This window comes from Bipolaris maydis (genome assembly GCF_028858645.1).
Source record: "Bipolaris maydis strain C4 unplaced genomic scaffold PSV08scaffold_11, whole genome shotgun sequence".
Lineage (NCBI taxonomy): Eukaryota > Fungi > Ascomycota > Dothideomycetes > Pleosporales > Pleosporaceae > Bipolaris > Bipolaris maydis.
Genome location: NW_027093867.1, coordinates 1619215 through 1642953, shown reverse-complemented (window position 1 = coordinate 1642953; position 23739 = coordinate 1619215). Strand labels below are relative to the sequence as shown.

Here is a 23739-nt window from a genome sequence, read left to right as displayed (position 1 = left end):
CGATTTATAACATGACTTCACATGCGTTCCATACCCAAAATTATCCGTAACGCCCGTTTATCTCGTTTATCATTTTTGAATCATGACATATTGCCCTTCCAGCCATTCCAGTTCACAAGAATGCTGCCGCGGCCGCCGCAGCCATGACGCCGAACTCGGCGCCAAACCAATGTCCCGGAACTGCTGTCGGCATCGCCGCGCCCGTTGAGCTTGCCGGTGTAACCCGCGCCGCAATGACATTGCGTACGATACTGAACTGGTCGCTAACTTGCTGCTCCTTGAAGGCCCTCGCGCGACTCGGCAGCGCAGTGTACCAGTCCGGCTTGGAAAAGAATGTTGGTGTCTCGTCGGCCATGGTGACTGCAGGAGGGATGCTATAGTTGGAGGCAGTTGCGACGAAGGCGTCGATTTCCGATCGCGCAGACGTGAGGGAGGATTGATAGGGCTCGCCAAGGGACCTTGTGAAAGACGCGTAAGCGAGTCGTGCGTTGAGGAAGACGGAAGTGGTCCAACTGGCAGCCTGGAATGGTTATTAGTGGGGTGTAGAATTAATGTAGCGGATCGTACGTACGTCTGCTGGGTTTGGAAATGAGGGTATCGCGGAGGTGGGGATTGGAGGCTCGGTGTAAACCATAAAGTCGGCCTGGATACCTGCCGCCGCCACGAGGACAAGAAGTGCTGCTTTTCCAAACATGGGAGCTGTTCGATGATGCGATGTCAAAGTGACGAGAGTATGTGTACTATGGCCCGGCAGCAAGCAGTATGCACGATGCGACGAGCGGTGGCGCTAAATGGGGTTCAACAGCGAGTGTAGGAAACTTCATGTCAAGTGTCGGGTCTGGGCGGGACATATGCCAAACATCATCCAAGACTTGGTTCCTCGTATCAGACGGCGCTGGCTCCACATTTGGCTCATGGCGTCGTGGATTGAGGCTATGCAATACCATGCGTCGCCAAGTCTTGACGGCTGGCTCGTGCATGACGGGAGAGTCTTGTATAGGCTGGCAAACGGGCATCTATTCCAGGGTCTTGAAATTGAAATGTCTCTACGAATACTTACCCAAATAGAACATTCAATAGCTTATTTAGACCTTAGTTTAAGGTCCTAGTGTCCATGACAACATTACTTGATATTTTGTGTATTTAATCTATCGCACAATGAATTCAATTAGTTGAAAGACAATTAATATATTGATACAATATAGAAAGAATTGCATAGAGAACATATACACTATCAACTTATCTCGCACTAGAACAACTAGCATAGAATCATAGTTATTCTGCTTTGAAGTTCGCTTAGTACATTGGGTCACCAAAAGCGCTAATGGAAGCAACACAAATACCATCCTTGCAGTAACCGGCGGGTGTGAGCCATCCCCAGAGTTCTAAAGTCTATCAGCGGCGTTTTGAAAACATTGATCTCGACTGTACTTACCTACTTGCCTGCCGTTAGTGAAGATAGCTTGAGCAGCTCCTGAAATAGTGGCTGAGCATGCACTGTTGCCTCCAGTCAAGTGGTCGCAAGTGATGACGAATGGAGCGGTAGCGGTAAGGGGGATATCAGCAGAGCCATAGCACCGACCCTGCTCGCACCACGCTGAAATAGTGCTATTCATCGTGTACTTGTCGCCATCTACAAGTAGAGACTGAATAGATCCTGCAACAGTGATAGTGCACTTAAAATCAGTGCTGCAAACTCCAGACACTAAAAGAATGCATCAGTAGCTGAAGAATAGTAATAGAGAGTTGTGCTAGGGAGCAGACATACGAAGACCGTAAACAGAGCCAAGAACTCCGGAAAGACTTTTGTCAATGACGGCTGGCAGAGCAGGCAAGTTGTCAAGAGTGAGGATGCCTTGGCCCTGAACCGGGGCAGAGAAAGACGAAGGCATAGTCAATTGAGAGGTTCCAGTAGTGGTCGGGGTTTTGGTTGGAGTGGTGGTCGTTGCCTTAGTAGAAGTAGCAACAACAGAAGAAGACGTGGTTGCCAAACTCAAATCAATGAGACGGCTAGAAACAGCAACACCGACGCTGAGGCCCCCAATGTTGATTCCCAGAAGAGGGGACGCGGTCGCGCTAGCAACCAGAAGAAAGAGAGGAGTAGTGAAGTGCATTGTGAAAATCCGAAGTGATTGAACAATTTACAATACGAAGAGAGAGAAGCCGTTGATGGCGAAGATAACTAGATATAAGTGCGCTGATGAAAACGAGGGAGTGATGATTGAGCCTGAGGATTCTGGAATGATTGGGATCCGCTGGCGCTTTATACCCATTGAAGAAAGCTTGTAGTGAAGTGACTTTGGATATTTTTTGTTGTCATCTCTCCTGTGAATAGTTGACTTGAAGCGAATTAATCGTGTCCGGCCCGCATTCCGAAACGCCTTAGTTGCAAGAACTCTACGCCTTGTGCTCTCTGCACCAAACATATCAAATTCGTGAGGCTTACAACCCCTGGCACAGACTCACTATCCTTAAGCAGGTATAGATACAAAGGGCACTCAGACCAAAAACGCCCGCATAATTGGGGGTTCGCACTAGTCGCGGACGAGTTTTTGAAGGTTTCAACACGCATGCAGGGAATCATGGAATTATAGCGCGGTTTGTATCCACTAGCTTCGGGGGATTGTGTGGCGGGTCTAGAATCGATCAGCCGCACCCTACTTTTCCAATCCGCTTTGGGCCAGAACACTGTCTCCAGCACACGTTTTTTTTCTCCGAATCATGAAACGTTCACATTATCCGGTACATAGGAGTCCCTGCAGACGCCTCCGCGATATGCACTAGCGGCTAGCTAGTTGACCACTGCACCGTGTCTGCGATCGTATCATGCAGAGTCAATCAGCGTTAGTATTGGCATCCACAAATCTCCAGAATAAGGGGAACCAAGCCAACCACAGTCTCTATCTACATTTCTAGACATTGCCACCTAGATCTTAGACCCAGAAAAATAACTCCTGAGAATCTAAAGATGCTTTCGTTTGGCGAAGAGCTTTTTGGCGAAGAGCTGTTTCGAAGAGCTGTTTCGCCACCTCATTATAATTGGAAATACAAAATATGTTTGGAGACATGGCGTAGAGCGCAGTTGCTCTATGGTATACATCGTGGCTAGCTGTTCAAGTCCGAACTCGGCCATGTTAATAACACAGTGGGGTAGAGACATTCAAATTTTGAGAACCCGTTAGAGATCCGGAATAGTTTCATGACCCTGATCTAACGGCTTCTCAAGATATCTTCCTATGACGTACTGCGTTACGTTACCAGCGTTAACTTTATACAACACAACAATTGAGAGTTTCTTTGCTAGTGAGATCTGGACAACGCCACGATGTACGTGAACAGAGTAGTCACACGCAGTGGCAAATGGCGCAATGGGAATAATGACCGTAACAATATAGAACTTGATGTAGTTTCGCGCATCTTGAAACTGTACGAAAAAATGTATTACTTGGATATTAAGATGATTATGAAACTGGCAGTACTGGTCCACGCTCTTCTAAGCCATCTGTTCCGTCATCACACACGCCAAACCGGTCTTCAAAGCTCATACCAGGCTTGCCATCGCGAAAGCACGCCGTATTCTTTGTTGCGTAATCCCTAAGCGCGTTCCAATCGCGGCATTGGTGTAGCTGTCCGTCGCCGGCTATCCCGTGGCCAAGACCATAGAGCGGAGTGTTGTCCGCGTGGCACATGATGTGCTGGCGGATGGCGTCAAAGCAATGGAGGACGTGATCCGAAGGGAAGATGGGGAGCTCTTGGCGCTTTAGGGTTAAATATGCGGCGCGAACAATACGCTGTAGTAAGATGCTTAGAGAAGTTTGCTGATAGGATGAAAAACTCAAAGTTAGATGAGTGACGTACGAGGCAGTGTAGTTGATGGTAGGCCTGTAGGAGATACAATCCTTTACCAGGCTTTCCGGGTATGTCCATGGAGGAAGGCCACTTTTGAATGTGTTAATCATTAGCCATTGACCCAGACTGTCGTGGTTTCCGGGGAAGTGGTTCAAGCTAACTCACGTGGTTCTTTGCTGCGAACTCATGGTCTATTGCGATATGACCGTGCGCAGTGTTGATGTTTTCCCACAGCCGATCAGCTTCCGACGCGTTAGGCGAACCCCATGGCGTATTCCAATAGAAAGGAATGAACTCGATGGGGAGCGACTCTACTCTAGCAAGCCCACTGGGTTGTGCATCGGGGGCGTTGGGCGTAGCAAGGCTGGCGGGTGTGGTGCGCCAGATAGCCATATACAAGCCTAGTACGCAGACATTGGCGATTGTAAGCACTGTTAGTGCTACTCTCATTCGGTAGAGTCGCCTGTGCGTCGAGTCAGGATCCGGGCTATGTTCCGAAGCACTTTCGCCTGATGATAGGAGCTTGTATCGAGTAAACATGGTGATAACAATTGTAAGAGGTAGCGATTGGAAGACATTGCAGTAAACCTGCAAATCAAATACTCACCATGGTCAGCACGATACATCGTGCACGGGGCATGAGTTGACGAAGTGGCGTATATTTAAGGTTTGCGGCCGTGCCCTAGTAGGTAGTGTGACGTGCCAATACCATGGGTCGAGCTGAGTCCGGCTCCAGTCTGTCGCGATCTAAGACCAACCCTCCTCCTGAAACTAGTATCGGGTATCGGTTCTAGACCGATGTGTGGGCGACCTTCCGCATCTCATTAACTGTCTTTTCTCAGTGTTAGGGGCCTATGCACGTCACTTTCGCCTGCAACGGGCAGCTTTGTGTGCGCCCATGGACCTGGAAGCAATTAGGTCTCAACTAGGTCTCTCAACCAAAGTTCAGATGGTGTGCCCTAGAATGTATAGGTATGTGTGAGGGTTGGATTATGGGCTAAAACCAGCCTTCCACAGCTGTGAATGCCATGTGGTACATAACCCAAGGGAGTACCACTTATTAGTGTCACTACAGTCGTTTCATACTACCGTCTCCAGGTCGCTGAATCCCTGAAAAAATGGGTTACGAATACATCAACGTTACTTCGTGCTTGGCCACTGGTATCGCCCTCACAGCCGCGACTGTTATTGTCGTCAGCCTTCGACTGGGTGTAGCAGGACACAAGGCGAACAGATTTAGAGATGCGGGTTTCAGCAAGCATCTCGACGACTTTTTCTGTCTCCTGGCTCTTCTACCAACTATCGGTGTTTCTACCGTTATGATCTATGGTAAAACGCAACCCCAACAGGAACAAGCTGGTTTCTTGGCTGATCATCATTTCAGGTGCGGCTAAGGGGATCATTGGCGGCCATAATGGCCCTAGCAACGTTGAGGGCTGGATCAACAGCACTACACCGGAACTGGTAATCTTAGAGAAGGTAAGTACCCTTGTTCCTTTCTGACGTGTTTACTAGACTAAAATTATAGTAGTGTGTGTACATGATCTTTATTATGCAGCCGTTGGCTATTGGTTTTACGAAACTCGCTTTCCTCTTCCTCTACCGTCGCATATTTACATGGCCTAGCTTTCAGTGGACTTCTCTGGTCTTTGTTATCCTCACTGTAGCTTTCACAATTGCCTTCTTCATCGGGTTCATCTTCGACTGCCGTCTGAACTTCGCTGCCAACTGGGGTTCTCTGGCAAGCATTGCCGAGAATTGTCCTTTTGGATTCGAAGCGACTATCGCGTTCACAGTTCTTGATGCATTTTTTGATCTTTGCATTCTACTTCTGCCACTTCCTTGGGTGAGTCTCAATGAGCGGTAGCTGAAAGAAGACTTGTTGCTAACTACGGTTCCAACAGATCTGGCGCCTACAAATGCCTACTATCCGCAAGATCCAGTTGTGTGGTGTGTTCCTACTTGGAGGATTCGCTGTTGCTTCTGCAGTTGTTCGCATGGTTATCTGTATCAAGCAGAACACACCCTCTGCTGCCCTCGATCAGCAGTACATCATGGGTATGCCCACTTACGACATCACTGGCATAACCTCGCATGGCCTTTTCTGGACTGTTGTGGAAACCAACGTCGCTCTCATTGCATGCTGCCTTCTCAAAATACGACCTGTGTTCAGCATATCTGGTCTGGGAAGTATTATGGTGTCCATGGGCTCTTTCCTCCAGAAAGTGGGCTCCAGCATGGGTACTCATAATTCCAAGAGTGCAAGCAGTGGTAGCGGCCAGTTTAGTAAAATCTCTGTGGCTACAATTGGTAGTAAGCCCAATTCCCGGGCGAATTACTATCGCTCGGCAATGAAGGACCCTACTGGAAGCGATATTAGTCTTGTCGAGATGGGCAACCATGTACAATGTAACAGCAGAAATGAGTCCTCCATTCAGGAAGAAGAGCAGTCATGACTCCCCAACTAATTTAGAAATAGAAGATTAAAATGGGACGATAGTGACCCTCAGCCTCCTAGGGGTGAGTCAAAAAGACTACGTGCGCAACTATGCGCGGCACCTACTATACTAAAAGGCATGCACAAGGCTACAAGCTTATCATGTAGTATCGTTAGTTGGAGATATATACTCCACTTCAGCGCACGCAGCGCATGCCGACATAACACTTGGCAAGGCTGTGTCTGCTGTCCAATGCGAGGGTGCTCCGTGGCGACTAGGCGGCAGGATGCAAGCGAGCTGCATGCATCCTAGGGGCAGTGCAACATGTGGCTATAAATCAGCTCGTACCAACAACTATCTCATAGATCCCCTCCTAAACTATCCTCTATCTGTGGTATATATTTAACATAATTCAAATGGCCATCGGTAGGCTCCAGGCTGCGCTAGCGTCTGCAACAAACGAAGTAACAGTGGCGGCGGCAAACATCAACTTTGATTTTACTCTTATCAAATGCGAAGCACCGAAGGAGTACCAAGCGCTCGGAAATGTGCTGTCTAAAAAGCGCAAAGAGAACGCCGAATTTGGCTCAAGTCATGTGCTAGCGAGACAACTTGGTGCCCTTTTCGACGGCGTCTGCCCTTCAGCCCCTGCCTTGTTGGAAGCATACGGCAAAAGAGCATCGGAAATCGCAAACATCGCAAAAGAGAAATCAGAGCCTTTCGTGGGCACACTCTTCGGGGAATACACAGGAATAGACGGGACCTCGATTTGGGCCGCTGCTACATCTTCGACATGTGCTCTACACATTCACCTCCTAGCTTGTCTTCTCGCTCGTGTGTGGACGACCCCGGAAGCTGTCGCTATATGGGTCGAGCTAGTTTTGGAGAGGAAGAAAAGTATTGCCCGCAAGGTTGATGAAGGCGAACCAGTCCCGTTCGCACTTGCAGCGGCAGTCGGACAAGACATATCCCGGCCTCAGCTTGCCTCGCTGGATGCAAGTGCCAGATCATGGCTAAAGACTGCCGACGACATTTTCTACCGGAAACAAACGCAACTCGACTTGATACTCAAAAATCTTGACCTGCCCATAGCTGGTGGCTCAGCCGTCTCTTCGGGCGTTATCGAGACTTGGAAGATAGCACTTGAAACCATGAACAAGCTTGTTTCAGGTGAGCCTCAGGCAGTTCAGAATGGTGCCGCCCTCTTGGGTCTATCAGCGTGGCATGTGTACCCGGATATGAGTTTGTATAACTCTGCGCCCATCGATATTAGAATGGAAGATCCATGCGTCACCAAAGGGGGAATATTGTCACTGGGCGTATCGAGACGGCCGATTTCATCAAATGAAGATGGTGGTGTACGCTGGTCCTTATCTCTATCTCATTTACGCCACTATGGCCGACCGGTCGATGTTACAAGGGGTCTAGAAGCTGACGCAAGATTGACATGGTCTCAGTTCAAGCTTGTTGTATTTGCGGCCTTGCTCGAACGATGGAGATTACAAGAAACTTATGGCGAAACATTTGCTCGTCATTTTCCATCTTTGAGTCAGTATATGGATGCTCATCCATTTCTGAGCGAGAGAGATCTGGATATGTTCAAATTCCTCAAAGATGGCGCCGCTGCTTACGTCAAACGCGATATTGCGGCTGAAAGTTTGGATCATAAATTGATACAACTAGGCCGCAGGAGATCTCACCAGTTTATTACCAATCGGCAAGTCACTCACGCGGAGTTGAATCCATTTCGCTATTCATTCGATCGGAGCAGCTTCTTTTTAGCTCTCAAGGACACCGAATCGGTAATTTCTTATCTCCGGTATGTAGCAAGACGTCTTAGCGACAAGAACACGCCCCCCGATGACTTTATCATACGGCAAAAGCTCTCAGAACCTGAAAGAAGTGACTTATCCTCCCATCTGCTGCCTTCACTGTACTCAAGATATATGATGGTGACAGCGTTAGTACCTGAGCTTCAAGAAGGGAATGGTAATGCACCTCATCACAGGTGGTTGCCTGCAGATGCCCATGATATTCCTGTTCCAAGTAACGAGACTAGCACTCTGGATGCTACCGAAATTTTCGAATGCTGGGAAGATGGCCTTCAGATCATCACAACCCATAGTCCTGCAAAGTACATTTACCGTCCTGTTTTTGCTGTCTCAGGGACAACAGCTTTATTTTCTCGGGTTCTTCCTGTCCACTCGGATTTCTTCAACTATAAACCTACTATTGAAGATTGGAATTGGTGTTTGGATCATGACCTCTTCGGCCCTGATATGGTTTTGGTGGCGGTAAGTTACGGTGCTATGATCAGGGAATCTGGTGTCGTGCCAACGCTATACACTATTGCTGCTATTGCCTGCGTTTATGATAATATTCCCAATGCAACTATTCATACCGGCGTTCTTATGCGCCCCTTGAAAGACACAGCTTGGGGCATGAGCGTTATAGCTGGCAATTTGGAGCATGAAGATGTGGTCTCGATGATATCGTACTTGGAGACTGGAATTCACGATATTGACCCTAGGGTTCTCAAGGGTGTTATAGCGTTTTCTTATACAGACTCCATATTTGTCTGCAGTGCTGTAAGTTATCTCCTATAGTCGCAAAAATTCGCTAAGATTTCAGTTGATTCAGGATCCATATAAGACTTTACTGCCTGGACAAACTCCCCATTACCAGAGAATTCTTGGAAACATCGGCAAACCAGGACTCAACTTTCTCCTACCTCCACAGCAACCTATAATGCGAGAGATTGACGCCGGAAGTTGGAGAATCGGATCCTATGCTAATTTTGACGGTACTACCTCTCGTTCTTTCGAAAATACGTCTATGCATCTGTCATTTACCGATTACCGTGTCCCTCACTTCGATGGACTGCGAGGAGCATATGACAGTCAGATATACTTCCTCGAGTCTGTCATCTCCGTTCAAGATAAAGGTGAATGGGTTGCTGATGTAGACCCCTCGCCTCTGATTAAGTGTGAGAGATACGAGGAAGTTTCAACATATTATGACAATGTAAGAGAATATATATTCGATGAGGGAGATTCCACAGATGCCGATGGTGGCGATGAAAAAGAAGAAGGTGATGATGACGATGATGATGAAGATAATGAGGAACCATTTGAACCAGTGCATAGGCTCCACCATCAGGGCCCATGTCAACACAAAATGAACTCAACCCCGGGCCAAAACATTACGGCAGTGGACACTTGGAACGAGTTACTTGATGTTCCAAAAGGCATGTTCGTCGTTCGGACGGGCGATAACTGGGTGCCAAAGCTAGCAGCGACCCTGGTGGCATACCAGTCTATGGCTCAAGTCTCACGTAGGTTTGCTGTAACAGTATGCCCGCCTCAAGTCTGTTGGATTTGCGTCCAAAAGAAAGCCCGTCACCAAGCCTTTATATTTTGAACAGGAGTTCGCCGCAGCTTCGAAAAGAATGGGTGGGAGAGTAGACTACAACCTCTTTTGAAGGCTACAAATATATTTTCAATACATCAAAAATACAATATCTTTCTAAGATCTATTAACTAACGCAAAAACACGCCTGCATCGCCGTATCCAGCACGTCAATCTTTCAAATTCTTAGGAAAATACCTTCCCTCACGAGATACGGGCAAATATCAGCTGCTCTACCTCCCTTATCACTGCTATAACTTCTTCCACGATCAAAACCTACCCAGCCCGACATTTCTCACACGTCTCAAAGTTCGCATTCTGATTGCGATAGCCAGATTGGAACTAAGAAATTGAGAATCTAGCCTGGCCCTCGCCTACTCACTATCTCGGTAACACTGCAGCACACGATGCTTCAAAAATGTGAAACTTTGCGGGCGTCCAAGAAACCGTCATGGAGAAATACCAGGTGGCGATGGGACGGAAGTGATGTCAAGGATTCCGTCGGTGTGGCGGTAAAATAGTCGAGGTATCTTTGTCGAAACTGGGCTATGAAGTGCTTTGTTACTCTGAGCCTACGTCCTATTGTTTAGAAAGGTAAGTAATATTATTCTGATTTATTCTCAAAGACTGTTTCGCATCATTGTTGTGAATAACTCTACAACATCTGTAGTATTTATGAGAGCATGGTGTGTATTCGTGGAGGTGAGAGATGATCAGGTTACGAAAATTGACCGGATAGCAAAGCTTTGTTGTCATACGCTGTAAGAACGAACTCACATTTATCACTAGTGCTGGACCAGGACATTAGGAGAGTGCGTTGTTCTAGGAACTATCATGGTCCATCCGCGAGCACACGATGTTAACATGTTCGAGTTTGGAGTTATTGCTTCTTTTTACTTCTGTGCAATTAGATATGATCTGAAAACATATTTACGATCGCTGTGGTCCGAACGCTCACATGTCAGTGGCGAGTACTTCTCAATATTGTGGCGCCCTAGTCATCAACCCTAGTCATCGACTATTAAGTGATAGCAAATCGTACTAAACGGAAGGCATGTCTTGGCTGATGATTACATGTTGCTAACCGCGACTGCTCTACACCTATGACAGGATCTGGCGAAGCCTCTTTCAGGATAATGACGATTCTGCTCTGTTGTACCAGAAGGATCGCCACGTAAAGGCATATATTCGGTTCGTACGGCATCTTGCCTGGCCCGATCGACCCTATGCATGCGTGAAATGAGGGAAAAAGATAGCCGCGATATACGTTTGTTCCTCTTTAGACATAGGTAACGAAAAGCAGGTCTGGCTTCTCAAAGTCGCCATTTCGCGACCTTACGATGGTAATGGAAATCCAGAGGTCGCTTGAGTAGACAGCAATACTGTAGATGGTTATGAAGATTCAAGAATCGGGAGTTTCCATGTCAGCCTAATCTGGAAAGTCAATCACACTTGCAGAGAAACCTGTCAAATGTTAAATATTTGATACCAACTGTCCCGGTTCGCGTGATCGTCAGAAAATGGGGATAAAGTTTCAATACTAGTAGAGCCGATGCTGCGCCGCTAGACTCATCACTTGGTGTGATACTGCGTTGACTGTGGCGCCACGAGCGATCACACGTAGATCTATAAAAAAATTCGCCATCCAATTCTTGTTTATTTGAGGAAAACAGTAGCTGAGGCACTTCTGGAACAGCCACCAATTCGGTCAGGTGATGCCGCGATTTGTAGCAATTTAGCCTAATACCCCGGTGGCGGGGCTCCAGGATAATGTGCTTTCTCGTGGCGTAGCCCTTGCGAAGCTTAGACGCGGGCATGCGGGACAAGACCTTGGTTAGAGCTTCATGAATCTTATGTCCAACGTCGCACCATTACTCATTGGCTGTGTTAGAACCACTAATCAAGAAATCTGGTGCGTAGGTGCCTCAATGACTGGTTGCGTATGGTAGGGATGGTGAGAGCACGAACGCTCACTCCACAACGAATTTTCCAAGCTTGGTAGTTGCTAAGCGATTTCGGCGTGAAAACGTGGAGACTTGTTTTGTGGATCACGGAGGGCCGCTGTGGGTACTCAGTATTCCCTCGCCGCAATTTTGCTTGGGGAACCGGACACGGTACCATGTGCACCTCGTGATGCTGATGGGTCTCCAAGACAAAGGCAAGCCACTGCGCGAAATTATCAGGCCTCCTCCAGCACACCAACAGCGCATCGGATGCAGCTAGGTGTGGATGCAGCCAGAATTGATTACTCGACGGTCGAGAGTGCCAATGGAGAGGCTGAGATTGGCGATGTGGTGGGAGGACAGGGTAGGCGATAGGGCAGGTTCACCAACCAAGACTACTCATTCCGCATTCTGGATACGAACAAGTGCAAGACAAGCAATGCATAAGCAACTGCCGCATCAGCCGCGGCGCATGTGAACTCTAGGCAGGATTTCTGAGGGAAGGGCACAGCGGCCAGAGGATCCATTGACGGGGCTGATAGTTCAGTCGGGGCCAGATTGAGTTGTGGGCAACACACGCAATATTTGCTGCCATTCAACCGGTATGAAGTGGCACGGCGGAACGCCTCAATGCCATTTGCCTGATGGCTGCACGGGCGTTGGGCCATGGAGAGCTGCCATGGAGAAAGATGCCAGCCACCCGTTGGCGGTGCTGCCCAGAATGCGCCCAGCCATAAGCGAGGGCTCCCGCGTGCAGGGTTTTTGGGAAACAATTAGTGGAAGAGCGCTAATCAAGGATCTGGAGAGTGCAGAATGCACTATCAAATGACACGGCTGTTGGTATGGGGGTGGAGGGAAATAAGTAGACAGGTGGCATGGCAAGGCATGTCGTGAGACTTCCCCGGATATCCTTGACGACTAAAGACGTGCCCATGGGGAAAGATTTCTGGGGACGGTGCGAGGCGCTGATGGTGCGAAAGATAAGCGGAGTGTTTGAAGGCAAGGTGTGGAGGGGCCGCGGAGGTTGCATAGATAGTACTTTAGAGTACTTCCAAGCAGGGCGGCCCGATGGACGGGTTCGCGACCCATGAATGACGGTTCCTCGCCGTTGGCGCTTGTGTTCCTATCACGTGACTCGGGCAACCCACCACACGGGCCGCCTTGCTTTCCTTACCGCCAATTAACTGCCCTTGACCTCGGCTCCGCGTGCATTGTATGCCTCCGCCTAATCCCAGTGGGGCAGCCCTGGGGAAATTCCTGCCAGGCCCACGTTCTCAGTCGCTGGAGAAGTCGAGCTTAGAGTAAGGGGCTAGAGGCAGGTTAATCTATTCAACCGTAGCCTGCGCCTTTCTGACAGCTGATCACCGCCTTCGAGAAGGTTGGTGGAATTGTTGTGCCAAAGCTGCGCCGGAAGTAAGGCCGTTCAATGCTTGTTCATGAGCTTCGCCAGGTACGTACGCCGGGCTCACGGGCCTTGGCTTACGGGCCTTGGTGCCATGCTATGCAGCCGCGTCTGCCAACCCAACTTGGCCAGAAGCCAACAAATACCGTGGCCAGACATGGCTAGACAAGACGCAACAAGACCAGGCTCGTCTGTTGCTTGGTTTCCTTGACGGCTGCTCGTCCCGCATGCCGAGGCTGCTCCCACGGCTAGGCCATGGCACCCTTGTGGCCACCGCTTTGGTCGATTTGCCGCCCACTCTACCCCATACGGCGGTTCATCCGCGAAAGTACCACACGACTCTCTAGACGCAGACGCATTTACCCGGTCCGCTAGACCGCCGTAGTTCTCGAGCCTGGGTCCCACACGCGATGGTCACTCCCCGACCAGGAGACATATATATGGTCCACCGACCATAACCTTCTTTTCCAGGTTCAGCTGCAATCAGCCCACCCCGACAACTCAACAGCTTACATTCGCTGCTGTACAGGACCGTGTTTGGTTGAGCGTCTCAAACCAAACCTGCCCTTGTTCCCTCGTTGCTTCCGTTCTACCAACAACCTTCGGACGAGGTCTATTGGACATCATGGGTCTCGCTTTTACGCCAAAGATTGGCGCCGTGGCCAAGAGCAAGGCCGACGTTGAGGCTGCTCAGGCCGAAGCTCCCCATCTCAAGAGAGTTAACTGGAGGTCGGATCCTGGACTGCGCAAGCTGTACTTCTACGCCTTCTTCATCTGTATCGCTTCTGCGACCACGGGTTACGATGGGTAAGCACAATCCGTTAGCGTTTCCATCAGCAGTTCACTGACCGTTTTTAGTTCCATGTTGAATAACTTGCGTATCCTCCCAATCTGGACTGACTACTTCAACGACCCCAAGGGTGACACTCTTGGTCTTCTTACTGCCCTTTACGCCATCGGTTCCATCGCCTCGCTGCCCATTGCTCCTTTCGTTGCCGATCGTTTTGGACGTCGATCATGCATCACCATTGGATGTGTTATCATGATTGCTGCGGCCGCTATCCAGGGTGCCGCCCAGAACCTCGACTACTTCATGGGTGGACGTTTCCTTATGGGTTTCGGTAACTCTCTGGCCCAGCTTTCTTCGCCTCTCCTCCTCACCGAGCTTTGCCACCCTCAGCACCGTGCTCGTGTTACTGCCGTCTACAACTGCTTGTGGAACGTTGGTGCCATCATCTGCACCTGGTTGACCTTCGGTACCAAGCGCATCAACAACGACTGGTGCTGGCGTGTCCCGGCTCTCTCCCAGGCTGCTCCCTCTGTCATCCAGCTGGCTGCCATCTGGTTCATTCCTGAGTCTCCACGTTGGTTGATTTCCAAGGAGAGGAATGAGGAGGCTCTGCACATCCTCGCCAAGTACCATGCCAACGGTGATGCTGACAACGCGACTGTCCAGTTCGAATATGCTGAGATCAAGGAGACTCTCCGTCTCGAGTTCCAGTACCAGAAGAGCTCCAGCTACCTCGACTTCTTCAAGACCAAGGGCAACAGGTACAGGCTCATGCTCCTCGCATCTCTCGGTCTCTTCTCCCAGTGGTCTGGCAACGGTCTCGTCTCCTACTACGCTACTGATGTCTACGACTCTATCGGTATCAAGGATGCTGACACCCAGCTTGGTATCAACGGTGGTCTTACCATCCTTTCGCTCATCGTCTCCGTTTCTTGCGCTCTGCTTGTTGACCGCGTCGGTCGCCGCCCGCTCTTCATCTCTGCCACTGCAGCCATGTGCGTTACCTTCATTGTCTGGACCATTGCTTCATCGCAGCAAGAGGCTACTAAGAGCAAGGCTGCTGGTCAAGCTGTCATTGCCATGATCTGGATCTTCTCCGTGGCCTACGCCCTGGCTTGGTCTGGTCTGCTCGTTGCCTACACTGTCGAGATCTTGCCATTCAAGATTCGTGCCAAGGGTCTCATGATCATGAACTTCTTCATCCAAGTTGCTCTGACCATCAACCAATACGTCAACCCCTATGGTTTCCAGTACCTCCACCCCACCTGGAAGTTCTACACCATCTACGCTGTAAGTTTGATCCACTACAGGACTATCTTGAGAATGATTGCTAATTTTAACCAGTGCTGGATCTTCCTCGAACTCATCTTCGTTACCGTTTTCTACGTCGAGACCCGCGGACCCACCCTCGAGGAGGTCGCCAAGATCTTCGATGGTGATGAGGCTGAGGTCGCCCATGTTGACCTGGGCAAGGTTGAGGAGGACATTATGCAGCACGGGGGTACTACCGGCTTCGAGAAGGAGGACCATGTCCGCGTCGAGCAGGTCAGGACCTCATCTTAGATGCATTCATGATTAGTTGTGTGTTTGTCATGATGCCTGTTGCAGGGGTTGTGACGTTGGTGATTATTAGTCTTGTGATATACCAAAGCTAGCGCATACCTTTCGCTAATGTTATTAATGAGACGCGTTATCTGATCATTGCGCTGTTTGCATCTTGACATTCGGTCATCATTTTGTTCTTCGTATCAATTGGCTACTTTCATTGTCGAATGCAGATGAGCTTACCCAGATTGGAAAGGATGTGATGCTCACGGATGCACGTACAGGGCTGATCCTAAATCTCTGCAATTAATTAATATCGCATCCACAGCCCGAAAGTAAGTAAACGCGCACGGAGCCTCCCCCTCATCTTCCATACGCGGAGAAAAGTGGGATACTAGAAGCGGAGCTAACCTAGCGCAGGGTTAATTTCTGTAATTATCAGTATGCTTGGAATAATCAATCTGTCTTGATCGCTTCGTGAAACATTTGTTGGCATGAGCATCATAAGCCCTAAGATTTGTGAGAGCATCCAAGCCGAAAACGCCGAGAAAGGCCACCTTCCACGGTTGGGGAAGCTACAGCGAGGGGGTGAGACGCCATCCGAATGTCGCAATAGATAAATGCGAAAGCGACAGCCAACGATGCTGATGTCTGGGGCGAGCTGATTGCATGCATACAGGCAGATGAATAGAGATAAGAGTGATGAAGGATTAGCGTGAATGTCAGCCGGGAAAGTGAGTGGAAGTTGGGTTCCCAGGATGTCACGCGCTAGGCTAGCGCGCCTGCTGCTTTGGGCTCTTTTCCCAGATCGGCCTGACATGTTCTTACTAAAACACCGTCGCATGGCTTCTGGCCATGAGAAGCATCAACTGAACGAGAAAGGACGCCAAATCCACAAGTGGAGTACGATGAAGCATAGAGGTAACAAACCTATATTTGGGAGTCTGTTGCTTACACAGCACTCTGTTTACTAAGCTGCCTCTTTCTTCATACATATAGTGAATGCCCAAAAAACCAACGACATCACCTTAGCCCCTGTTCTTGATGATGTCAGCAGCCTTCTCGGCAACAGCATACACAGTCGCTTGGAGATGTTGCGAGGGAATTAGAGGCATGATGGATGCATCGACAATGGACAGGTGCTTGACTCCGTAGAAGGAAAGCTCGTCCGACACGCAGCCACCCATGTCTTCCGGCATCATAGGGCAACTGCAAGAAGGATGTGCCAATGATGGACTGATAGCACCCGTCTTAACCAAAACATTAATGATCTCGTCGTCGGTGGTGTACTTTGCACCTGGTGAGGTCTCGACAAGGGAGAACCGCTTAAGCTCTGGACGAGCGAATACCCGGCGTATGTAACGAATGGATGACGCAAGCAAGGCCTTATCTAGAGGGTTGCTCAATGTATTGTAAAAGACCCTGGCTGGGCCTTGAGGATTTGCAGGATCAATCATGACAGTTCCACGGGAGGCCGGTTTCTCAAGTGCAATAAGCTCAAAGAAGCCTGCTGCTGGAACTGCGTACTCGGCAATGGCCGCCTTGTCGTTCTGGTATAGACCAGCGAGCACCTCGCGTTGGGCTCGGACACCCTTGAGCAGCTTTTTGCTGTTCTTGTAAATTGACGGCAAGTGCGAGCAATCCTCTTGGCTCTTCAATTGACTTGCAAGGCTTTGGTACCTCTCAGGGTCGACTTCAGGAAGCGGGATGAATGCCAAGGCGTTGCCTCGAGCTTGGGTGAGGGGGCCAGTCCTGTTGGCACGGTACTCCTCCCATGCAGAAGCGTTGAATTTTGGATCACTCCAGGAAGTTGGGTTTGGTGTGCTCATGTTGGACAAGTTGAATGCAAGACCCATGTAAGGGTGGTCTTGGAAGTTCGTCCCAACACCATCGTGCTCAAGTTTTACTTGAATACCAGCAGCTTCAAGCACGGACCGTGGACCGATGCCACTCAGCTGAAGAAGTCTCGGAGTGCCCAACGCACCTGCTGCTAGAATCACCTCTTTTTTAGCATGCACTATTGTTGATGTCTTCGTCTTCGAGTTAGTGATCTTGACGCCCTTTACTTCGAGCTTCTGGCTATCATAAAACACCAGTTCATCGACAGTCGTCTCCAAAAGAACTTTGAGATTTGGTCTGTCGGAAACAGGATCGTAGTAAGAGTTGCGAGCATGTGACCTTTCGCCGACTTCGGGGTTCATTGTGTTGGGCCACCATGACGCTCCATAACCCTCCCCGTTGTTGCCATCGACAGGCATGTGTGCACCTGCTCCCTTGAAGGCTTTGAAATACTCGTTGATATCAGGGAACTGGAAGTCAGAAATACCAAGCTTCAAAGGTCCGTCACCATAACTGGAAGGCCATGATTAGCAAACTTCTGGAGGAGAAAGCGAGCCTTGACTTACGCCTCAGGGTCCCAAGTAATTCCGAATTCCTTAATGGTTTCCGGTGGCGGGGGAATGAACTTGGTTCCCTTCTTGAAATAAGGGTAGATACCATTCCAGCCCCAGTTCTTGTTTCCCAGCGCCTCCCAAGCGTCATAATCAGCTGCAGCAGCTCGATCATACATCATTCCATTGACTATCGAACCACCGCCAAGTACCTTCGCGGCCAGGCCTTTGTAGGTGAGGTTCGCAAGAAATGGATCGGGTTCTGCAGGGATGTTCCAGAAAAGACTATTGTTCCCTGCATAAGTCGCAGCATAAGGTAGACGGATGTCTGGGTTATCATCGGCGCGACCAGCCTCAATGACTAGAACGGTCTCTTTAGATGAATTAGCGTCGGCCAATGTTTGACTCGTTGCTCGAGAGGTCAATGTTACTACTAAGCAGATGACCACTAGCTTCAAGTGACTCGTAGAAACAACCGAACACGATGGGACTCACTCTTCTTGTCTTCAGAGAGCCGATTTGCGACCACAAGACCAGATACACCACCTCCCACAATCACATAGTCGTATTTCTCCGCACGTTTGTGTAGTTGATCATGTTGACTGGGCCAAGCCGTGGCGGCGCCCAGCAGCGCGACAACTGCTACGGTCGCGCGTGGAAACATTGCGAAAAGAAACGAAGAAACGCAGGTGAAGCGAAAGACACACCCGCACGAGGCATGAGTCTTTTCATTGGTGCCAGGCATCCAGATATTTAAAATGAAGGCACCGTTGCCCCACTTACCGATTGAGCTGTTCGGTCGCAGCGCCACCAGAAATCTATATCCATATTAATCGACGCAGGTCTCTCTCAATTGAGGAAGGTCTTTCGTCCGCAGCTGCTGCAGTGCCGTTCACCCTGCATGATGGATGCCGAGGACCCATATGATGTAGTTGGGAGATGGCATTAGATGAAACCTAAAAATGCGCGTCGCAAAACGACTTTTCACGAAATGTCATCCTTGACGCTACGCCGCAAGTAGGACAGAAGGAATACGGACGTAAAATTAGTGGTATAGCAAAGCGGCATGGTGGCTTATTGGATGCTCCTTCCTATTTCAGGCCGAATACTGTCCGAGGTTGTGACACAGGCCACAAGAGGCCCACATAACGTGGTGAACCCTTCGTATCCATTACCGGAACACCGGTACATGGAGATATTGTTTCTGCATCACCAGGCACCCCGCGTTTCTGCGGGCCTATCTGCTTTTTCTTTTTTTTTTTGGTCGTTACCAGCGGTAGCTCGTGTTTGGCAAAGTGTCAGTTGTTCCCCTACCTATCTGACGGATCTCCGCACTTCTGCCCCTGTCGCAAAGTGGGGAACGGCTCGGTTCGTGGTGGTCCTGAATATTCGCCACTCAGTCACTATTGTTTGATCCTCTGGTCCAATTGGATATGGTGTTATGCGACTTTGAACGAGGAATCACAATTTCTCGCCTCGAGCTCGATTGCATCGCAACAAGGGCTCTTGAAGAGCAACTCATCTTTCTTCGGAACTCTCATTGCTCTACACGTGTCGGCATTTCGAACAACAAGGAAATCGCATATCTTGTCTTATAAATTCAAGAGAGGACAGGATTTCAGGAACATTCCAAAAAGGTACAAGTCAACAATCGAACCCCAGCACTTACTGCAAACAAGAACTTCTCGGGACATCTAGGTAACGAGTTACCATCTTAAATCCTTCGAGGCTAAACAAATGATTGCCTGTGTTGTCGATAGCCACACATGCATGCGGCAACAACGACTTTATGAGAACTAGACCAGGCCAAAAAATGCAGACTTGTATATATTTCTGACTTGGTCGGATGATACAGAATTCCTCAGAGGCTGTAAACGAACGCCTGGAAAAATGCGCAAAACTTCATTGCACGAAATAAAATCCCGCGTTCCTTTGTTGCCATTGTATGAGGAGTAGCATTTTGAGGAGCGAGTTTTTCAGTTAAGAACCGACAGGAGGGATGAGACGACGGTTATGAGTCTCATTTGGCATTCGTATTCAGGAATCCCTATTGCTCGCGTTGGCGATGTGATGACCTGTAATCATCAGTGCTACGATTTCTTTACGGCTGATCTTGTGGGAGAATATCGAGACAGGAACCCCGAATAAGCTGAAGCTTTTGAGAATTTTGCCATTAGACTTGAGCGCCTAGCGCTTAGTTCTGTTGCTATAGTAATCTAGGCTGTCGGAACGCCCCTAGAATATCACGTGACCTTGAGAAATCGCCAATCTTGCACGATGCGTCATTGAGTACAATTCTCTTCGTGATATCATCTTTTCCATCTAATGTACCTAAAATGGAGGGCACTGAGCAGTCAGAGTGGCCCAACCGTGGACCTGAGGTATTGATTTTGGGAATTGTACTCTGCACACTCGCTATATTCATCATCATATGAAGGGCTGTCTACTGCATTCAAAATAAGCGGAAGTTCCTGCTGTCCGACTTTCTCCTCATCGTAGTCGCGGCAATTCAGCTAGACTCACTTGAGCCACTGCGGAAGCTTGTACTGATAGACAAGAATCCAGTTATTCGACATAGCCTCATCCATTCTCCGCGGGAAGATAGTAAAACAAGGTCAGGGGCGTCACATCACGGACCCTAGTATCTCGAAACCCAATGATATCCTGGACTATAGCTATTACTTTTGGATCATTTAGATAACCAATCTCCTTGGGGTGGCCATGCTGAATTTTGCCATTTGTGCTTACCTGCTTGCCTTTAAATTTTCTGAAGTCTATTTGGGATTTATTTGGACGAGTATCTTGATGGCCTTCGTTTGCAATCTTTCCTTCAAATGACGTCCGCTTTTTGAGCCACGCCATTTGAGGCGAGTTGGAACAAGTCGATAAAAGGGAGGTGCTTCATCCATTGGGAAGGACCCGGAAACTCTTATATGCAAGTGAGTATCTAACTTCTTGCTAATTCGTACACGCTAAGGAGACCAGGCCACGTCCAACATCGTCGCCGACATATAGTATATCATTTCGCAGGTTTTGTACCTCTCTACGATTTAGCTACTTTATCGCACAAAATACGGACTTTGAGTGGTATTATGAAGGTAATAACGCTCCCCGCCCCTTCAAAGACTATAAATCCGACGTGGAAGAGTATCAAGCTCGTCATTTGGTCAGGCACTGAGCTCTCAGTGGGTATATAGGTTGCTGCTCTTCCATCTCTACGCAAGCATTTCGAAGCCATGTTCCAAAAAAACACTGCCCTCTACACTCAGTAGCAGGGTCCAAACACGTGGTGCTGAAATGAACTCTTTGCTATTCTATGATATTGTAACCCAGTATACCATTGGCAGCAAGCCAAGTCGTGTTCGGTAACAGAGTCGTGAAGGCCAACATGATGATGTAGAAAGTGAAAGTCGTATATTGAGTATGCTTGATACGAAGGACGAAATCAGAAATACAGTATAGTAGTACACGAAATTTATATCGATAATGAAAATGGCGTACGGGTACCAGATCGGGCATACAATACATCTGGCGAGGGTCTCTGGAGCAGAATGAAACGACGGCCGATAGTTCCTAGGCCATATTCTCCATCAAACGTTAAAGTTGGGATGATTGGAGTTGACGTATACGCAAATGATGAAACGTCAACTCCATACTATGAGGTGCAGTCATCTATTTCTTAGAAAAACTTTCGCGTACCGTCGTTCGTTTAAGTTCGCTCCAAGGCTTGTCTCTATTCGCATGTAATCCAGGTCAAACTTTAGGGTCGGTTATCTTGTGCCTGAATTTAGAAAAGATTCATCAGATCTTTATACCATGAAACGCCAAGTGAAGGACCATTATCTATAAGGGACAATCATAGCCTATAACAGGAGTGTCAGATACTACTGTCACGAGGTTCGGCTTGTCAGTGTGTGTAAGCTAAGGGCTTGTTTTTGGTAATGCCATCCGCTATGGGAGCGCATATCACGTAGAATTATTTCAGGGGAGCACAATGCATGAGTATCTATGAGCAAATGTCCACCTGCTATGATGTTTAACCTTACGATCACTGTCATAGGGAAATCAACGAGAACGTGTTGCACGAGGGCCTCTAACCCATTCACTCATTGACACTTATAGAATAGGGTATAGAAACAATCAGCGACTAACCATAAGGATGAATGGCTCAAGTAGGTTTGCTTAGAAACTTTGGCGCCGGAGAAGCGTCATCTATATTTAGCCTCCCAGCTGCATGGCTCGTAAAAGTATATTTAGACTAAATGATTCGGGGACTGAGGATTCTCGCAGCACAGAATATATTGAATAGAATAGAGAAACAGAATGCATAGCGATCACTCTTCTCCCAACTGGCGAGTGCTGGGCATTCTTTTGTAGCTCGATTAAAGTGTGTATGACGCTTGGGATATTCCCCGCGGGCCGAGCCATCCAGACCGTAAATGGCCTTAGCGCGGGGGACCCTGCATTGGCCGTGGGTGACAGGGGTTCGGTGATCACGCTGACGCTGAAACCACAAGGGTCCTTTGTAACAACCACGCGACAGGAAATACCCCACTCTCTCCTTATATTCTGTCCACCTGCCGCGAAGCTGTCAACCAAAAACACTGCCAAACCTAATTCCTACCTCGCGCGCCTGGTATCATGGCAGCAGCCCTCGAAGTCTCTCCGCCCGCGTCGCCACAACCTGTCAAAGACACCGCAAACGATACCCACACGCACAACTGTCCGTCATGCGGCTATAGCTTGAATACGAAAGAGCTCGAAGAAGCAAGGCGAAAGATAGAGGAGCTGGAAGCGCAGATGGAACGACTAAAGGAGAAGGCCACTGCAGCTGGTACGTGCCAAAGGATGCGCCGACCAGGCACTACCTACAAATCCACATACATAGACTAACAGGCATTCAGTCGATAGATGTGCGGATTACGAGGACCAAATACGCGTTCTGAAAGATAGCCAGCGTGCTCCCAGCCCACTCCGCTCACAAACCTCGCAATCGGATAAGACCTTCAACGGCGCCCTACCGCGCCCCTCCGTCGATGCCGATCCCCCACGTCCCACCACCGCAAACTCGACAAGGGCTTCGCGCTTTTCTTTCATCACAAACCGCTTCCCTTCTCCAGCGAATACAGGAGCCATGCCCCCGCCACCCCCGCCGAAAGACGACCACGCGCTGATCAACGAGCTCGAGCGTGAGCGGGCCCTTCGTGCAAAAGCTGAGGCGCGCGTGCAGACGGTAGATACGGAGATTGAAGAGCTTAGCGTGCAGCTGTTTAGCCAAGCGAATGAGATGGTGGCTGAAGAGCGACGAGCAAGAGCGAAGCTGGAAGAGCGGATCGAGACGCTGGAGCGTAGGGATAGAGAGAAGATGGGGCGGCTCGATCGCCTGGAGAAAGCCGTCAGTAGAGTTGAGAGGGTCAAGGCGTTACTGGCTGAGAAGGATGACAGGAGGGTTGAAGCGCCTCCAGATGGGATGTTGTCGCTGCCTGCGAAAAGATGAGGAGCTTGCGGTATTTTGTTGTCATTTCCAGCATTGCGTTACGTGTTACGATACCCAGGTTTTTCTTTGATATTTTGCATCTCAGCATAGCGTTGGGCCCCGGGCATATACATTTTTTTAGAATATTTAGATTGTAATCGCATGGAATACATTTTGTTTTCAAATACGATAAAGATAGTTCGCTCGTTACCACGCATCCCGCATTCGCCTATGATATTATCGATATCCCGATACACTTACAAACCTGCAAAATCGTCTATTTGTTGACACGTTTTTCTTTCTTTCTCAATCAGTATGAGCATGTGACGTCCTCATTTCCATGTTCCTCATTGATACAATCAAGGACCAAAATCTCCTGGCCTTGTTTTATGACCTTTAACCTTGGTACAACCCCTTGTTTCCAGGCAAGCACCGGGAGGACCGTGATTCCCTAACATCACGATGGCTGTGTAACATCTGATAGCCAGTACGCATAGC

The 23739-nt window shown here is 48.9% G+C and overlaps 8 protein-coding genes across 8 annotated transcripts; 4 read left to right on the top strand and 4 right to left on the bottom strand.

The window, feature by feature from the left end:
* Window positions 1–67: 67 nt before the first annotated feature.
* Window positions 68–804, bottom strand: PSV08DRAFT_321107 (uncharacterized protein). Its single transcript, XM_014221718.2, has 2 exons — window positions 572–804; window positions 68–520 (listed from the first exon to the last, which is right to left on the bottom strand). The coding sequence occupies exons 1-2, from the start codon at window positions 692–694 to the stop codon at window positions 113–115; spliced, it is 531 nt and encodes a 176-aa protein (XP_014077193.1). The 5' UTR covers window positions 695–804; the 3' UTR covers window positions 68–112.
* A 309-nt stretch (window positions 805–1113) lies between these two features.
* PSV08DRAFT_321102 (uncharacterized protein) lies at window positions 1114–2229 on the bottom strand. The gene is made up of 3 exons (XM_066092680.1): window positions 1769–2229; window positions 1436–1705; window positions 1114–1385 (listed from the first exon to the last, which is right to left on the bottom strand). Exons 1-3 carry the CDS (start codon window positions 2112–2114, stop codon window positions 1297–1299), a joined length of 705 nt encoding a protein of 234 aa, XP_065948746.1. The 5' UTR covers window positions 2115–2229; the 3' UTR covers window positions 1114–1296.
* Window positions 2230–3461: 1232 nt separating this feature from the next.
* PSV08DRAFT_379044 (uncharacterized protein) lies at window positions 3462–4407 on the bottom strand (the record flags this gene model as incomplete). Its single annotated transcript, XM_014221720.2, has 3 exons — window positions 4015–4407; window positions 3859–3939; window positions 3462–3818 (listed from the first exon to the last, which is right to left on the bottom strand). The coding sequence occupies exons 1-3, from the start codon at window positions 4387–4389 to the stop codon at window positions 3462–3464; spliced, it is 813 nt and encodes a 270-aa protein (XP_014077195.1). The 5' UTR covers window positions 4390–4407.
* A 560-nt stretch (window positions 4408–4967) lies between these two features.
* Window positions 4968–6305, top strand: PSV08DRAFT_364581 (uncharacterized protein; the record flags this gene model as incomplete). The annotated part of the gene is made up of 4 exons (XM_014221721.1): window positions 4968–5178; window positions 5234–5328; window positions 5381–5695; window positions 5754–6305. The coding sequence occupies 4 exons, from the start codon at window positions 4968–4970 to the stop codon at window positions 6303–6305; spliced, it is 1173 nt and encodes a 390-aa protein (XP_014077196.1).
* A 398-nt stretch (window positions 6306–6703) lies between these two features.
* Window positions 6704–9707, top strand: PSV08DRAFT_404050 (uncharacterized protein; the record flags this gene model as incomplete). The annotated part of the gene is made up of 2 exons (XM_014221722.2): window positions 6704–8875; window positions 8928–9707. 2 exons carry the CDS (start codon window positions 6704–6706, stop codon window positions 9705–9707), a joined length of 2952 nt encoding a protein of 983 aa, XP_014077197.2.
* A 3634-nt stretch (window positions 9708–13341) lies between these two features.
* On the top strand, window positions 13342–15530 carry PSV08DRAFT_228282 (general substrate transporter). The gene is made up of 3 exons (XM_014221723.2): window positions 13342–13847; window positions 13899–15120; window positions 15175–15530. The coding sequence occupies exons 1-3, from the start codon at window positions 13666–13668 to the stop codon at window positions 15391–15393; spliced, it is 1623 nt and encodes a 540-aa protein (XP_014077198.1). The 5' UTR covers window positions 13342–13665; the 3' UTR covers window positions 15394–15530.
* Window positions 15531–16403: 873 nt separating this feature from the next.
* Window positions 16404–18429, bottom strand: PSV08DRAFT_404048 (uncharacterized protein; the record flags this gene model as incomplete). Its single annotated transcript, XM_014221724.1, has 3 exons — window positions 16404–17727; window positions 17781–18138; window positions 18261–18429. 3 exons carry the CDS (start codon window positions 18427–18429, stop codon window positions 16404–16406), a joined length of 1851 nt encoding a protein of 616 aa, XP_014077199.1.
* A 3977-nt stretch (window positions 18430–22406) lies between these two features.
* Window positions 22407–23428, top strand: PSV08DRAFT_364577 (uncharacterized protein; the record flags this gene model as incomplete). Its single annotated transcript, XM_014221725.2, has 2 exons — window positions 22407–22599; window positions 22670–23428. The coding sequence occupies 2 exons, from the start codon at window positions 22407–22409 to the stop codon at window positions 23260–23262; spliced, it is 786 nt and encodes a 261-aa protein (XP_014077200.1). The 3' UTR covers window positions 23263–23428.
* Between the last annotated feature and the right edge of the window lie 311 nt (window positions 23429–23739).

Coding starts and splice junctions, on each gene's coding strand:
- PSV08DRAFT_321107 (XM_014221718.2), bottom strand. CDS start 694: ATGTTTGGAAAAGCAGCACTTCTTGTCCTCGTGGCGGCGGCAGGTATC. Junction 521..571: donor CATTTCCAAACCCAGCAGAC/GTACGTACGATC, acceptor TAACCATTCCAG/GCTGCCAGTTGGACCACTTC.
- PSV08DRAFT_321102 (XM_066092680.1), bottom strand. CDS start 2,114: ATGCACTTCACTACTCCTCTCTTTCTTCTGGTTGCTAGCGCGACCGCG. Junction 1,706..1,768: donor TGGCTCTGTTTACGGTCTTC/GTATGTCTGCTC, acceptor GCATTCTTTTAG/TGTCTGGAGTTTGCAGCACT. Junction 1,386..1,435: donor CACTAACGGCAGGCAAGTAG/GTAAGTACAGTC, acceptor GATAGACTTTAG/AACTCTGGGGATGGCTCACA.
- PSV08DRAFT_228282 (XM_014221723.2), top strand. CDS start 13,666: ATGGGTCTCGCTTTTACGCCAAAGATTGGCGCCGTGGCCAAGAGCAAG. Junction 13,848..13,898: donor GCGACCACGGGTTACGATGG/GTAAGCACAATC, acceptor GACCGTTTTTAG/TTCCATGTTGAATAACTTGC. Junction 15,121..15,174: donor AGTTCTACACCATCTACGCT/GTAAGTTTGATC, acceptor AATTTTAACCAG/TGCTGGATCTTCCTCGAACT.